The sequence below is a fragment of the Pecten maximus genome, chromosome 8 (assembly GCF_902652985.1).
Source record: "Pecten maximus chromosome 8, xPecMax1.1, whole genome shotgun sequence".
NCBI lineage: Eukaryota > Metazoa > Mollusca > Bivalvia > Pectinida > Pectinidae > Pecten > Pecten maximus.
In genome coordinates this window covers 15,736,462-15,753,738 of record NC_047022.1, presented here as the reverse complement: position 1 = coordinate 15,753,738, position 17,277 = coordinate 15,736,462, and the positions used below count along the sequence as shown (strand labels likewise).

The 17,277-nt window shown below is 37.9% G+C and overlaps 1 protein-coding gene across 1 annotated transcript in view; it reads left to right on the top strand.

The window, feature by feature from the left end:
- The first annotated feature begins 307 nt into the window (after window positions 1–307).
- Window positions 308–17,277, top strand: part of LOC117333367 (carbonic anhydrase 9-like) — a 31,105-nt gene continuing 14,135 nt past the window's right edge. Inside the window, exons 1-5 of the mRNA XM_033892632.1 lie at window positions 308–452; window positions 8,782–8,916; window positions 9,545–9,678; window positions 10,041–10,142; window positions 14,286–14,349. Coding sequence (XP_033748523.1) covers window positions 383–452; window positions 8,782–8,916; window positions 9,545–9,678; window positions 10,041–10,142; window positions 14,286–14,349 — 505 coding nt within the window. The 5' untranslated portion in view covers window positions 308–382. The remainder of the gene's footprint in view (window positions 453–8,781; window positions 8,917–9,544; window positions 9,679–10,040; window positions 10,143–14,285; window positions 14,350–17,277) is intronic.

The window sequence follows — 17,277 nt, the reverse complement described above, 5'->3', positions numbered from 1 at the left end:
TGCTGACCTAGCTAGTCAGAAATTACCGTTTTCACAGTTACCCCGGCATCGTCTGTGTATGCTTGTTTCCTATCTTTTTACATATGTTACCATAGATATATCAACTCCAAATCGAATCCTTGTGTTAATAACCACAAGTCACAATACTTATACTACGTCTTACATCCTTCAACCGAACGATTATACTGTCATAATCCTGTAATCGAATATAAAAGCTGTATCCTTCTCTGTCGATGTATAATCGCCATTTCCTTCCTGAATAGTGACATAAATTTACAGAAAGCGTAAGCTCTATAGATCGCGGGGGCTTGCCACAGTAACGTGACATCGCTACGTTGGGCACTACACGAGCATCACTGTACAAACGCACGTGCACTGGAACATGTCTTACATATTTAGTTTTGCAATCTTTGTGATAACGTTTTGTATTATAGATTCCGAGACCTTAAATGGTAAGTATACTTTATATTTATTTATTCATTTTTAACTTGGAGTAGTGTAGCCATTACAGCTATCTATTTGGAGTAGTGCAGCTATAGCCGTACCATAACGGCATCTCGTCCTAAGACAGCTTGCGATCCTGGTTACTGGAAAGAACTTAGTGTTGTAACAACGAAAAGTCAATAACGAAAGCATATAAATAGCTTAGTCATATATTTTGAATATCTGATTATTTTAAAGTAATCATAGCGTTATTTTACGAGATTACATTTTGTTGTAGTATTTTGACAATTATCTGCAACTGATTGTATTCATGCATTTAAGACATCTTAATGATTAATCGTTACAGAAAGTTTAGCCTGTTTTAATGTGATATATTATTTTGATGTGAATTTTAATGTGAATTGGTAATAAGCCTGTGTGATATATTGCGCCCCACTAGGCGTTGCTATAGCAGCCGCCGGTCTCGAGTTTAGTATATAATTTGTCCCACTAAACAGATAACCTCTATCACTGTTACGTGTACATTAATGGAAGTGTCTGTTGATCTCTACAATCAATAATTGTAATACCAGCAAATGAAATTGTTAATCCCATATACTCTCCTCGAGGATACCGGCCACTGTCTATCGCCATTGTCTCTCCTAACGTAAGACCATAGGGAACTGTATGTCACATATGTTCTATGTACAAATAAGGTAACTATCTGTCTCGTGCTGTCTATCAACAAATAAGGTCATTGTCTGTCTCGTTTGTCCTACCTACAATAAGGTCATTGTCTGTCTCGTGCTATCTCCATACAAATAAGGTCATTGTCTGTCTCGTGAATTCTCCATATAAATAAGGTCAATGTCTGTCTCGTGCTATCTCCATACAAATAAGGTCATTGTCTGTCTCGTTTGCCCTACCTACAAAAACGGTAATTGTCGGTCTCGTGAATTTTCCTTACAAATAAGGTAATTGTCTGTCTCGTGAATTCTCCATACAAATAAGGTAATTGTCTGTCTCGTGAATTCTCCATACAAATAAGGTCATTGTCTGTCTCGTTTGTACTACCTACAAAAACGGTAATTGTCGGTCTCGTGAATTTTCCATAAAATAAGGTAATTGTCTGTCTCGTGAATTCTCCATATGAATAAGGTAATTTTCTGTCTCGTGAATTCTCCATACAAATAAGGTTTTTCCATAAAATAAGGTAATTGTCTGTCTCGTGAATTCCCATACAAATAAAGTAATTGTCTGTCTCGTGAATTCTCCATATGAATAAGGTAATTGTCTGTCTCGTGAATTCTCCATACAAATAAGGTCATTGTCTGTCTCGTGTTGTCTACCAACAAATAAGGTCTGTCTAGTATTCTACATACAAGTATAGTCATTGTCTAAATCTTGTTTTCTCCATACAAATTAGATTTAAAACAAATACATAAAGTATGAGTATGTTAAAATTCATATTTCACAATCATTTTTTTCAATAAACTAGCAGTAAATGTCTGATATAATACAATATCGATACCTTATACATGTATATTGGAAGCATTGCGCTAAATTATTGTTGCGCAAATTTCAGTTTCTGTATACACTTTCTACAGTAAATATGAGGGTACAATAATTCAATTTTGGGCACAACTATTATAACTTGGTATAACGCGAAAAATTGAGTGACCAGATACTCGCCAGTTTGAATGGTCTACATCATGTGTTTAGTTTGGCCAGGAAATACTATCGAAGCGTTACATTAACCATATTTTGTGTAGTTAAGTGGCTTCACGTTTCTCAGTACACCAGTGCGGCAGAGGTGTGCGGAAAAAACAATTCAGCCTTGCGGATATACACATAATTCAAGCATACATGTGGGTAGTGGTTGTAGCCTGTGTGATGGTGTACATATGCTTTGTTTTCTATCCCTTGTACTTTGATAACAATCACTAATATTTATGTAGCGGAGGAAATCAGCTTTTTCGACAGAACCAAAGAAGCATCAGATGAAGGCTTTTCTCTGTAAATCATTAACTCTCGTCTCGACTTTCGATCGATGGACCAGAAAAACACTACTCTAGCTGTTACTATCTGTACCGAAACTGGTTTACACGCGGTCGAAGCACATCCATTCTCGTGATATTTGAATTATGTAACCTTTCTAGTCGACAAAAATAAATCGATCGATGAAGTATAAGTAGCAGTGTTATATAGTTGCTCTTTTCTGGAAGATCTTAATGGTCTTGTTTATTTATCCACCGCCTCATACAATGTGTTTGAGCGTTCGCCCCTGTGAGGAAGGCTTTGGGTTCTGTCCCCTAGCCGAGACATACCAGAGTCTTTAAAAATGGTAGTTGCTACTCCTGCTTAGCGCTCAGCATATTTGGAGTGGGACGACTGGTTTGCCCGTTGTCAGTATAATGTGACCGGGTGGGGTGTGCTGCTGGGTGTCTTCGGCAGTATGCTTCAGTGAGGTAGCACTTTAAATCGGCAAAAGTTCCGGCCTATCACAAGGAGACTTAACACGAACATACCGCAGCCTCCCAAAACACACATACGCACTCACCACACACATGCATGTCGCACGCACGGGAGGCCGTCCTTAAATGACCTTAGCTGTTAATAGGACGTTAAACTAAATAAACCAAACCAAACCAAATTGTCTGATCTTACACTCCTGTGTAATACCCCATAAACAGTCGGCATGTTACACTCAACAAATACGTGGATGTAAAATAATTGATTTCTTAAATAATTTATTTTTTAAGTAATTTGTTTATAGATGATTTATTTTTTAAATAATTTATTGAACGCGTTATCAACTGAACATTTTAAATTGCACACTCACATACTGACAGTGTCGTTACAGTGGTCAATCCGGATCATTACAGTGGTCATTCCGGATCATTACAGTGGTCATTCCGGACACACACGCATACATGCTGGGTAAGCACGTATACCTAAATACATTGGCCCCAATAACCAAGTATAGCCTCGGACATAATAACGTCATATGATGACCTGGAGTTAGTTTACAACCCTACACTGGTCTGTGTGGCCTTGTCTTGGACCCTGACATCGCATATCGTACTGTGATGTTGTGGTTGTGTACAAAACCTTGTTTTTGATGGTGTGCGATGGGTTTTCCGTATCCAACAGCTACTACAAGGAGACTATGCCTTAAAATTATCCCTGATTTTCACGTTGCGAAAAATCTATCGCAAAATACCAGCATACAAACACAATCAAAACAGACAAACAGTCAATTATCGTGTAAAGTCTGGATTGAATTTGTTTGTTCAAGCAGCATTGTATACCATATCGCTTACGATGGCGGTTTCTAATTGTCTTACAGTATTTTTTCTGGTAAAGCAAGAGATGTAAGCAAAGGAAAATATTAGGGATATATTTATTATATAATTCTTCCAAAAAAGACTGTCTAAACGTCTAAATACAACCTACTCTATTGTACCTATAAAGTTAGGACCAAAAGGTTAATATTAAATTGCTATATAATGTTTGGAAGGCTTGACAGCACAGAGATATTTGTGAGACATACTACCTCAATCAGGTTTGGGAAGGCAGTACGTAGTATACCATGGTTATGATCCTTAGACGGCTAGTGTTACAGATATATGTACCGACGCCAATATCAGACACCACGGGGAGTATCGCTATGGAATGGTCAATACACGAAGCGCCGAAGAAATCATTCCTGGGGGTTTTACCAAAATGCTCTATCATACAACCACTATAGAAATCAATACAGACAGTCCCCCATCGTTCCCGTGTCATTATAAAGGCCAGACATTTTCAAACGCAACGTAATGATAGTTTTTGTATTTTATGTTTTTGTTAAAAGGGATATTGAATTATTTAACTGATGTTCGTACCGCCGTTAGACGTATGGAATTGCAGTTTTCACGACTAATTCAATTGCGAGAGTTGAAATATCTTTGTCGGTTAGCTTAAACCCGTGTCTTGCAACACAGTTACTTCTGTTGAAATGATGCCGGGAAGTCTGAATGGCAAGAAAAAACCCAGTCAAGTCACCATAAACGTACACCAGTTTATCAGTGTCTAAGTCAGATCACACTCTCTTGTCGATTAAAACGGCACGGAGAAACAGAGCAGGTGCTTTAGAAGTCCTCGGCGACACCTGTAATGTAAATATATACTTAATAATAATAATTTAGCGTTCTCAAAGCGATAACCGGGGTAGTAAATATGAGCACAAATCACACTTACGAGGATAGCATACATTGTTTTTATTTCATATAAGGGAACCAATATTTGAAAATGATAAAGACATCGCAAGGGATACGAATACCTTGCTTATTAAGTAACCTGCTGAAAAACCATATAAATCATAACAACAATTTGTTCACTATTTTTTCTAACTTGACAAGTATATGACGTTTGTAAATTGTAGTAGTGACCTTATCCTTAACCCTGGCACCCTTAAACTCAAAGTCATTGAGGTATACTCTTACTTGACCAATGTATGACGTTTGATTGAAATCACGGTTTAAAACGAAGACGCTAGAGTGCTGACAATGATATTCTATAAATAGCAATCGTTAACTTGTCATTACCCTTGGCTCTTTGAAACAGAACTCGATTCAGGTATACTCATATACTTACCAATATATGATGTTTAGTTAAATCTGAGTAAAAATGAAATCGCTAGAGCGTTGGCAAAAGGCGAAAATACGAAGTACAAACGCACCTACGAACGGAATCAGTATAGACCTCGCCGAGAGGGTTGATAAACAGGGCGATATTTACCTACAATGTAATATTGGAGAAAAGCTAGTGGATATCAAATGAAATGCAACGTGTAGTCAGTACACTCGAGGAAGCAACCTTATTAAGAAATTATCAAGAATTATCAAGAAATCGAATGTTGTAACGGTCTTGGTAAAACATGGTGAAAACAATAAGAACAATTACTGCCGTTTTATTAAGCGTTCTGTAAGTAAATGAAGACAAGCTGCTGATGTCACTGTGTCCTGAAAGGTGAAAATATACATCATATCTATGTTATCATTGTCTGATATACTGGTACCGTGTTGACCGCCAAGGGAAAAAGATATAATCTCGAAAATATGATCCTGTCTATTCCGAAGACGTCAAACCCATGAAAAAATACACAATCACGTTTTTCTCAAACACTTGTCACATTCTTGGGTTTAGTCAAACCGTACAGTGTTGAGTGTTTTTGTTTTTGTTGTTGTTTGTTTTTTGTTTGTATTTGAGTTGTTTTTGTTTTGTTTTGTTTTGTTTTCATTTTGTGACATATATATATCATCTCTCTACCAATACGTTTACCAATGAATCCATCAACAAGGTTCGCTTTCATGGCTCTGTATAGTTTAATTAATTGACCAAGCTCTTCACATGACTTTAAAGTATTGAGAAAGCCTTCTACGACCTTCTTTAAACATGATTAATTGTTTAAACCAACGATTTGACATTTTGCTTCTAACCCTATTGCATTTTGATAATTGATGGTGAAAGAAGCATCCGTTTCGGGAAAAATATACTTTGTATAAACATATAGTCTAAATTATACAGTGGGGGGAAAACACATTACTACTGATAAGGGGAGTGATGGACAAAATTCGGGATGGGGGAATTATTATAAGTCCATTAAAAACTGTAGGGCAAAGATAGTTCTCTGGGACACAATCTAAACTCCCTCCAGAACCAAGCGAATATATAATACAGAATAAAACTCATCAACTACATCATAAAAATATAAATTTCTCGAATCAAAAATATTCTTTTCTCGTGAACAAATGCATACTACGAAAGCCTGTTAGGGTCACAGCGAAAATGTATATTATGTCGTATTTATGTCTTTATTACGAGTTACTAAGTCGTTATTACGAGATACTAAGTCGTTATTACGACATAGCTAAGTCGTTATTACGAGATATTAAGTCGTTATTACGACATAGCTAAGTCGTTATTACGAGATACTAAGTCGGTATTACGACATAGCTAAGTCGTTATTACGACCTAACTGGCTTCCGTAGCATGCATACAGAGTATAAACCCTTGCATGTCTGTCCATTTTCCGAAAAAAGATATCCTGCATCATGACCGTGTATTTGTCTTCCGGATGCCTTATCTAACGACATAACCACTCACGCAAGATAATTGATTGGGCGTTGTCTTCACGAGAGTTATCTTTTTGTTTTTCCGTGTTTTGTTTTGTTTTCTAGATTGGTGGACTTGTTTAATTTAATCTGCCAGTTTGCAATTGGTAATTTATTATCATCTAAAATTCGAGTATGTCATAAAGCAGCAGATTATTCCAGCATCAGTAATAACCAACACTACCAGTCTGTCAAAGAACACACGATATCAGCATATTTCAAGAAATCGCAAGTTAAATGCAATATAGCCAAATGCTTTAAACTTCACAATACAGCTCTTTCGTCATTCGAGGACTCATCAGTGATGTTAGAAACATCATACAACTGTTTCGTCCATCTAGGACTCGTCAGTGATGCTAGAGACATCATACAACTGTTTCGTCTTCTAGGACTCATCAGTGATGCTAGAGACATCATACAGCTGTTTCGTTCTTCAAGAACTCGTCAGTGATGCTAGAGACATCATACAGCTGTTTCGTACTTCTAGGACTCGTCATTGATGCCAGAGACAGCATACAGCTGTTTCGTACTTCTAGGACTCGTCAGTGATGCTTGAGACATCATACAGCTGTTTCGTCCTTCTAGGACTCGTCAGTAATGCTAGAGACTTAATACAGCTGTTTCGTCCTTCTAGGACTCGTCAGTGATGCTAGAGACTTAATACAGCTGTTTCGTTCTTCTAGGACTCGTCATTGATGCTAGAGACATCATACAGCTGTTTCGTCCTTCTAGGACTCGTCATTGATGTTAGAGACATCATACAGCTGTTTCGTCCTTTTAGGACTCGTCATTGATGCTAGAGACATCATACAGCTGTTTCGTCCTTCTAGGACTCGTCATTGATGCTAAGGTCTTAAAGTGTTGATGTCTTGAATGCAAGATAGGACGCTAAACACATAATACCAAACCAAAACAAATCCCATACAAAGTCAATTTCGCCAAAACAGAAAAAATTATAAAGGCATAAGCATAATTTTGCATTATTTCTCTGGTAAGCTTCTACATACAATCAATGTCCAGCTGTACACGTGATAACCTCAAAGGCATAAATATAACCAAATTTTCTTTAAAATAGAGTTTATATTTCAAGATAACATTTAAGTGGGGTTAATCGACATTTCAGAATGTTGACAAAACGATGGCAACATTTTCCACTGAATGCACTCTTCAAACCCGGATTTTGCTTCTCTTTTGGTTGTTTTGTTTATCTCATTTGAAAACAATGGTTTTTGTTGTGTGTGATATAAGCTGAACGTGTTTAGTGCTTGTTTGATCTCCGGACGACTTGGTTCTCACCATACAGGTTCATTTTGGCATTGAATGTATTTAACGCTCGCTGTTTTCTCATGCTTAATTTTGACCTGTTTTTATTAATTTTGAGATAGTTTTTATCTATAATTGGTTAATTTACTAATTGACTACCCTTCACAAGCAACTTTGTCGGAGCTAGGATTTCAAAGCCACACTCTCATTTCCTCATGGTACAGATATAAAAGACTCTGTATTCTGCAACTGTGCTGTTCGCTTTGCCTATCGATCGTGTGTAGTCGCGGTCGGTTTTCGGTTGTTATAAAGCTCATGATAGAATATCCGTGGTTAGAATGTAAGTAGTATGTATACATCATTCAGAAACGTTGGGTAAAACCGGAAAATCTTGGCACATGATATACACTGGGGAATATGCCAGTATTTTATGTTACATAGTAAATCAACACCAATCGAAGGTTGTCGTGAATCAGTTTTTAAATAATTGTGGTATTAAAGCATTTTAATTCTTCTAATCATTATCATCGGTTTATCGCGTAATAGTGAAATAATCCTGGTCTGATATCAATTTAATATATCAAACCAATTACGTTATAGAGAGAGATATAGCATGTTAGGAGACCAGTCTCAAACTGTCAATGCTGTGAGAGACTGGCCCCATATTGACTCTGTCGGCGCACATATATATATAGTTCCTTGTTCAACATCCTTTTGATCATTTGACCTCGACGTTAACGTAACATATCAGAAATAATATCAAAGAAAAGCGATACACGTCTGTAGCGAATTGTATCACAAATGATCTTGGATTTATATATCACACTCGTCGTTCTTTTATTTAAGCACTATCTGTATCATACCGCTACACACTGACAAAGAGAAGCCGTGGTTATAACGATATTGATGACGTTTGATTTGTCTGTGTACATTACAGGAGAGGGAACATGTAGTACGGACTATCCCGTCAACGTACCGGAAGTGACCTCTCTGAAGTACAAAGCTGCGCACTCGTTCAAACTTGAGGGATTCGACAATGCCTCAGTCGTTCTTCGAAAAACGTCAGCTGACTGTAAGTGCTTCCGGATTATAGACTGTTTGAAGAGGCTTATTTAGGTTACAACTATTTAAAGTGTGTACCTTAAAAGTATTGGTCTTTTACCAAAACATAATCTGGATAATGATGTCTTCATTGTTAGTAACACCCAACAGTCATTATGGTATCATGTATAGATAATTGAATTCCAGTCAATACCTGTCGTCCGAAAGTGTCATCAATTCGGGCACGGGATTGCTATCAATACCAATATATTATAATTGATTTGAAAAATACACCGATTGCTGTTATATAAACACCGGGAATGAAATAGATCGGTGACCAAACGCAGCAGTAGGAGTCCTGTAAAAGTCAGAGATTCAAGATGGACAAAACGTTAACTTTAATCTGATTTTAATTATTGGTGCCATTTGTGATGAACACGTAGACAACAAGTTAATAATACGTCACTGTAATTTGCTATAAGAGCTGATTCTAGTGACAGGTCTGAGACAATTATGATTGTTGACAGTAAATAAATGTTTCTGAATTAAGTGATGTAGATGGTATTGAATTCGTCTGAATTATTATTAAGACTATGTTTACAACTTACAATGCTTACAACGCTTAACTCATAGGTAAACAAATCTGTATCTGTCCTTAGACAACATGGACGTGGAAGGGGAGCTGTACGTGACCGGGGGTGGTCTGAAGGATAAATACAAGACTGTCCGAATCACAATGTTAATGGACAACTCGACAATTCACCTGTACAATAACCGGCAATTCGTGATGCAGGTAGACTATTTAGAAATTTGGACGCATTAAGACGCTATGTCCCCTCATGGTAATGTACCACACCAGCTAAATATCGGTACTGTCGCGTCATAACAAAGACCTGTATTATAACTGAAAAACAATAGTATTTTGATCTAATAATTCACATTTTTACTGTCAATAATACAATCATACACTTGTAGATCTATGTTGTTATCAATATACATATACCATTCCGTAGTGCCGTATATTCTTATTATAATTGTCAGTTTAACATAATTAGTATTGATTAACTATAAATTAATTAATTCAAAACATTTGCTAACGCTGATCGTACAGTAAGCTATTTCAATATTAAATAATCACATGCTAATCCATTCCAGGTTTACATCCTCAGCTATAACACAAAGTACGCCAACTTTACGGAGGCTAAAGGTCAGTCAGACGGATTATCCGCGCTGTCCTTCTGGGTCATAGAGACAAAGGTAAACAAATCAACCATTTGACTTGACTTTGATCTGACTTGCATCTTTGACTTTGATCTTTGATTTTGATTCTTGACTTCGATCTTTGACTTTCTTTTCACTAACTGTTTCTGATTGTTGTTCCATTTCCTGTTGTTCCATTTCCTGTTGGCGTTCCATTTCTGTTATTATATTTCCTGGTGTCGCTCTATTTCCTGTTGTTGCTCCATTTCCTGTTAGCGTTCCATTTCTGTTATCATTTTATTTCATGTTTTCGCTCCATTTCCTGTTGTCGCTCCATTTCCTGTTGTCGTTCAATTTCCTGGTATCATTATATTTCCTGTTGTCATTCCATTTCTGTTATCATTATATTTCCTGTTTTCGCTCCATTTCCTATTGTCGTTCAATTTCCTGTTGTCGTTCCATTTCATGTTATCATTATATTTCCTGTTGTCGCTCAATTTCCTGTTGTTGTTTCAATTCCTGTTGTCGTTCTATTTCCTGTTGTCGCTCCATTTCCCGTTGTCGTTCCATTTCCTGTTGTCTTTCCATTTTCTGTTGTCGTTCCATTTCTGTTATCATTATATTTCCTGTTTTCGCTCCATTTCCTGTTGTCGTTCCATTTCCTGTTGGTGCTCCATTTCCTGTTGTCGTTCCATTTCATGTTGTCGCTCCATTTCCTGTTGTCGTTCCATTTCCTGTTGTCGTTCCATTTCCTGTTGTCGTTCCATTTCATGTTATCTTTTTACTTCCTGTTGTCGCTCAATTTCCTATTGTCGTTCAATTTCCTGTTGTTGTTCCATTTCCTGTTTTCATTATATTTCCTGTTGTCGCTCAATTTCCTGTTGTTGTTTCATTTTCTGTTGTCGCTCCATTTCCTGTTGTCGTTCCATTTATGTTATCATTATATTTCCTGTTGTCGCTCCATTTCCTGTTGTCGCTCCATTTCCTGTTGTCGTTCCATTTCATGTTATCATTATGTTTCCTGTTGTCGCTCCATTTCATGTTGTCGTTCCATTTCCTGTTGTCGCTGCATTTCCTGTTGTCGTTCCATTTCCTGTTATCATTATATTTCATTTCCTGTTGTCGCTCCATTTCCTGTTGTCGTTCCATTTCCTGTTGTCGTTTTATTTCCTGTTGTCACTCCATTTCCTGTTATCATTATATTTCCTGTTGTCGTTCAATTTCCTGTTGTCGTTGCATTTCCTGTTATCATTATATTTCCTGTTGTCGCTCAATTTCCTGCTGTCGCTCCATTTCCTGTTGTCGTTCCATTTCATGTTATCATTATGTTTCCTGTTGTCGCTCCATTTCATGTTGTCGTTCCATTTCCTGTTATCATTATATTCCCTGTTCTCACTCGATTTCCTGTTATCATTATATTTCCTGTTGTCGTTTCATTTCCTGTTGTCGCTCCATTTCCTGTTATCGCCCCATTTCCTGTTGTCATTCCATTTCCTGTTGTTGCTCCATTTCCTGTTGTCATTATATTTCCTGTTGTCGTTCCATTTCTGTTATCATCATATTTCCTGTTTTCGCTCCATTTCCTGTTGTCGTTCCATTTCCTGTTGTCGTTTTATTTCCTGTTGTCGCTCCATTTCCTGTTGTCGTTCCATTTCCTGTTGTTGTTCCATTTCATGTTATCTTTATACTTTCTGTTGTCGCTCAATTTCCTATTGTCGTTCAATTTCCTGTTGTCGTTCCATTTCCTATTATCATTATATTTCCTGTTGTCGTTCCATTTCATGTTATCATTATGTTTCCTGTTGTCGCTCCATTTTATGTTGTCGTTCCATTTCCTGTTTTCGCTGCATTTCCTGTTGTCGTTCCATTTCCTGTTATCATTATATTTCCTGTTGTCGCTCCATTTCCTGTTATCATTACATTTCCTGTTGTCGTTCCATTTCCTGTTGTCGCTCCATTTCCTGTTGTCGTTCCATTTCCTGTTGTCACTCCATTTCCTGTTATCATTATATTTCCTGTTGTCGCTCAATTTCCTGTTGTCGCTCAATTTCCTGTTGTCGTTCCATTTCCTGTTGTCGTTCCATTTCATGTTATCATTATATTCCCTGTTGTCACTCGATTTCCTGTTATCATTATATTTCCTGTTGTCGTTCCATTTCCTGTTGTCGCTCCATTTCCTGTTGTCGCCCCATTTCCTGTTGTCGTTCCATTTCCTGTTGTCACTCCATTTCCTGTTATTATTATATTTCCTGTTGTCGTTCCATTTCCTGTTGTCGCTCCATTTCCTGTTGTCGTTGCATTTCCTGTTATCATTATATTTCCTGTTGTCGCTCAATTTCCTGTTGTCGCTCAATTTCCTGTTGTCGGTCCATTTCCTGTTGTCGTTCCATTTCCTGTTGTCGTTCCATTTCCTGTTATCATTATATTCCCTGTTGTCACTCGATTTCCTGTTATCATTATATTTCCTGTTGTCGTTCCATTTCCTGTTGTCGCTCCATTTCCTGTTGTCGCCCCATTTCCTGTTGTCGTTCCATTTCCTGTTGTCACTCCATTTCTTGTTATTATTATATTTCCTGTTGTCGTTCCATTTCCTGTTGTCGTTCCATTTCCTGTTGTTACTCCATTTCCTGTTATCATATTTCCTGTTGTCGTTCCATTTCCTGTTGTCACTTCCATTTCCTGTTGTCACTCCATTTCCTGTTATTATTATATTTCCTGTTGTCGTTCCATTTCCTGTTGTCGCTCCATTTCCTGTTGTCACTCCATTTCCTGTTATCATTATATTTCCTGTTGTCGCTCAATTTCCTGTTGTCGTTCCATTTCCTGTTGTCGTTCCATTTCCTGTTGTCGTTCCATTTCCTGTTGTCGTTCCATTTCCTGTTGTCGTTCCATTTCCTGTTGTCGCTCAATTTCCTGTTGTCGTTCCATTTCCTGTTGTCGTTCCATTTCCTGTTGTCGTTCCATTTCCTGTTGTCGTTCCATTTCCTGCTGTCGTTCCATTTCCTGTTATAATTATATTCTCGGTTATTATTGTATTTCCTACTTCTAACATACATGTATCGTGCTGTTCCGACTTGATATTGTTATTATGTGTCATTTCATTTCATAGTGCCATTCCTCGTCATAATTAATCAAACTTTTTACCACTATATCATGCGATTTTCTGCCATCAGCCTGATCATGCATACCATGTCATGTTTTAATAAAATCAAAACTGATTTCATTCGATAACTTTATCATGTTATATCCTTTTATCGTGTCGTCACGCTATTCCCAAATAATATTTTTATGATAACCTTTAGATAGATATCTACCTTGTGTAACCCCTCTCTCTGTAACCCCTCTCTCTGTAACCTCTCTCTCTGTAACCCCTCTCTCTGTAACCTCTCTCTCTGTAACCCCTCTCTCTGTAACCCCTCTCTCTGTAACCTCTCTCTCTGAAATCCCTCTCTCTGTAACCCCCCTCTCTCTCTGTAACCCCTCTCTCTCTCTGTAACCCCTCTCTCTGTAACCCCTCTCTCTGTAACCTCTCTCTCTGAAATCCCTCTCTCTGTAACCCCTCTCTCTCTCTCTGTAACCCCTCTCTCTCTCTCTGTAACCCCTCTCTCTGTAACCCCTCTCTCTGTAATCTCTCTCTCTGTAATCCCTCTCTCTGTAACCCCTCTCTCTCTCTCTGTAACCCCTCTCTCTGTAACCCCTCTCTCTCTGTAACCCCTCTCTCTGTAACCTCTCTCTCTGTAATCCCTCTCTCTGTAACCCCTCTCTCTGTAACCCCTCTCTCTGTAATCCCTCTCTCTGTAACCCCTCTCTCTGTAATCCCTCTCTCTGTAACCCCTCTCTCTCTCTCTCTGTAACCCCTCTCTCTGTAACCCCTCTCTCTATAACCCCTCTCTCTGTAATCCCTCTCTCTGTAACCCCCCTCTCTCTCTCTAACCCCTCTCTCTGTAACCTCTGTAACCCCTCTCTCTGTAACCCCTCTCTCTGTAACCCCTCTCTCTGTGTGATAACCTTGAGATAGATATCTACCTTGTGTGGACCCTTTCCCTCTCTCTGTATGACCATATCGTGTGTGAAAACAGACGGCTAACCACATATCTAACTCCATGTTAGATACCCCCATACCATATTTTATATTTTTTATATTTCACTCCGATAGTTAAGTGATTTTAAATGATAAAAGTGGGGTTTTTTTCGTTTTAGACACACAACACGTCCAGTCTGGTGCCAACTTTCGAAAGCCTCATTGAAGCAGGAGTCAAAACAGGTGACTTTCCTAGTTGTTAGTGATGTTTGTCATGTATCACGATTACTGCATACATATATACTATTATATATAGATATCTATACAGGGGAAGGAGTGGGGATGAATGAAGAGCCGAATATTTCCTAAACTCACTGCCTAAGAATCATCCTGCCATTATATACGTGATATATGTATGTCAGTGAACTATCTTCTACAGTATTCATATACTCTCGTCCTTGTTAGAGCATTTCTTTTAACAGAAGTGATTTGATTGCTGACGAAACACAGACATTGAATGGCATAAGTCTAATTGATTATATACCACAATATCAATACACATCAATTTCCTAACAGACGTTATATTGGTACACAGGCCGAGCAAACAGAGTCGTTAGCATCTTCTTTCTTCTATTAATGTTTCATCGTTGCAAGATTGATATAGAAAATTAACACTGTTATATATATTTGAACTGCTATTAAAACGTAATATCAATATATATTGCCCCGCAGTATACAAAGGGAGACAACCATCATATACAAATCTTACTTTGATTTAGACCCACCTCCGGTATAGCTCGACATACGCCATTCAGCATTCAGATTTGGAGCCAGCTCGACAGACGACATTCAGCATTCAGATTTGGAGCCAGCTCGTCATTCAGCATTCAGATTTGGAGCCAGCTCGTCATACGCCATTCAGCATTCAGATTTGGAGCCAGCTCGACATACGACATACGCCTTTTAACATTCATATTTGAATGTCGAGCCAGCTGAGTGTCGTATGGCGACATGTCGAGATGTCGAGCTGGGGTCGACTTTCAAATTCTAATTGATGAATGTCGTATGTCGAGATGGATCAACATTCAAATTCTGAATGTTGAATGTTGAATGTTTTATGAACAGTTGGCCAAACATTCAAATTTTGAATGTTTTTTTTTGTACAGCTGGCTCGACGTTCAAATTCTGGATGTTGAATGGCCTATATTCAGCTATCTCTACATTCAAATTCCGAATGTTGAATGGCGTATGTTGAATGTTCGCCAACATCACACAGCAAATATAAAATTATTAGTGAATAGATCAGATGAATCATGAATTATATACCTTGATGACATACAATGCTGTACAAACCCGACCTCTGATTTAATACCAGAATTCAACTGTCTCGATATCTCAATACGACAGATTCTCTGGAAGGTCATGCAATTCAAAAATGTTTCAATTTTCATGTTTATGTCGAGTTACCCATCAACCAAGAAGTCAGCTAGCCAATTAACATGTCTATTTCCTACTAATGCTCCCCACACAGCTTGCCCTGCCTGAGCTCTGACGACCGTCATCAGTTTCATCACATTCTTGTTTCAGTTATGACATTGGCTGGTAAAGTCAAATGTACTTCTGAACAGAAAATAAATCCTTTTATAACAATCAAATGCTTATTTTTAAAAGTTTATGATGATATACGTGGATTGTAATTCTCTTTTTTTTATATTAAGCGGCTGATTGCTATAAAACGATTTATTCTCTTCTTACTGACCATGTTTGATGGAAAATCACACTCCTGACCAAAAGTATGTGTGGTTAAAGCAAGCACAAGGGACGTAATCGGGTTTTTGTTTTGGATTGGTTTTTAAGTTCGGTATTTCAGAAATGTTGACATTGTGGATTTGTTGTAAATATAGTACATGGGTTGTCCCATTAAAAGTGTAGTGTTTTCTTATCATAACGACTTCCTCATCACAAACTATAGCTACATCTGTACTTTGTTTCTTCCTGTTTTACCTCAGAAACGTGATTTTTGGCACGCATTTCTAAGTTAATGAACCCCGCCCCCTTCTTTTTTGTTTAAACAAATTGTATCTTAACCTTACGAACTATACTATGTTCATTTCAGAGGGAATGTTTTTCGATATGACTTAGATTAAGGAAATTTCTAAACTAACGTTTTGTATACTTTATTTATTTTACACCAAATGCGAAACAAGTTTCTATCACAATAGATGGGTGTTATTCAACTCCCAACGCATAAAGTGATCATTACTAATGTAGAATAACATTCAGTTTATACCACACGCTAAAGCTCGTGTCTTTTGTAACTTTAAAAAAATAACTTACTCGAGTGAAATAAATTCCATATCCAACAACCACTCGTTGTGTAATCTCTATATATCAACTTATATTAATCACGCTGATTGGCTCGGATAGAACCGCGCGAGGGGTCTTACTGTGGGAGGAAACCGGAGTACCATGCGGGGAAAACCCACGTGGTCTGGCAGGTGACCCCATGCCTTTTCACATCCGATCGGGGAATCGAACCCCGGCTGCCTAGGTGAAAGGCAAGTGTGTTACCACTGTGCCACCCGACCACCCAACTGACGTTTCCCATCATATCTCAGCATTTACATTGTACATAAGTCAGTACTTATCTTATGAAATATATTCAGCAGGCTTTTTCTCATACCATAAAATAGCGTTTGAATTATACAGAAAAGTTTGGCAAGAAATTGAGGGACGTTCAGAACAGATCTAGTTGAATTGCGCTCAAACAAGTGATCCCTGTCATAGCCATGTCTTGAGACAGTTATATAGTCTTCCAGTTTGTAGTCAATGGTAATGATGTACCGCCTGGATCTAATATGGATGTTTGAAATGTCAGTAAAATTGCTCTCTCTGGGTGTGCCCTCCTAATGACGAGAGAAGATGGTCCCAAAAGTACTCACAGCAAACGTTAACTTGAAAGCAAACACATTTATCTTCGTAACGAGCATAATATAAAATGTATCCTCTTTCACTCAACTCAAATCTTTTCGCACCTTGGGAGTCTAATATCAGGACTGTTATGACCAACAATTCTACCTGAGGGTTTTGATATTTATTTTGTTCCCTGACACAGCGTCCTCACTATCACACAGGGGCCATTAAGCTGGTGTTAAAGTCCTTTGTTTCAGG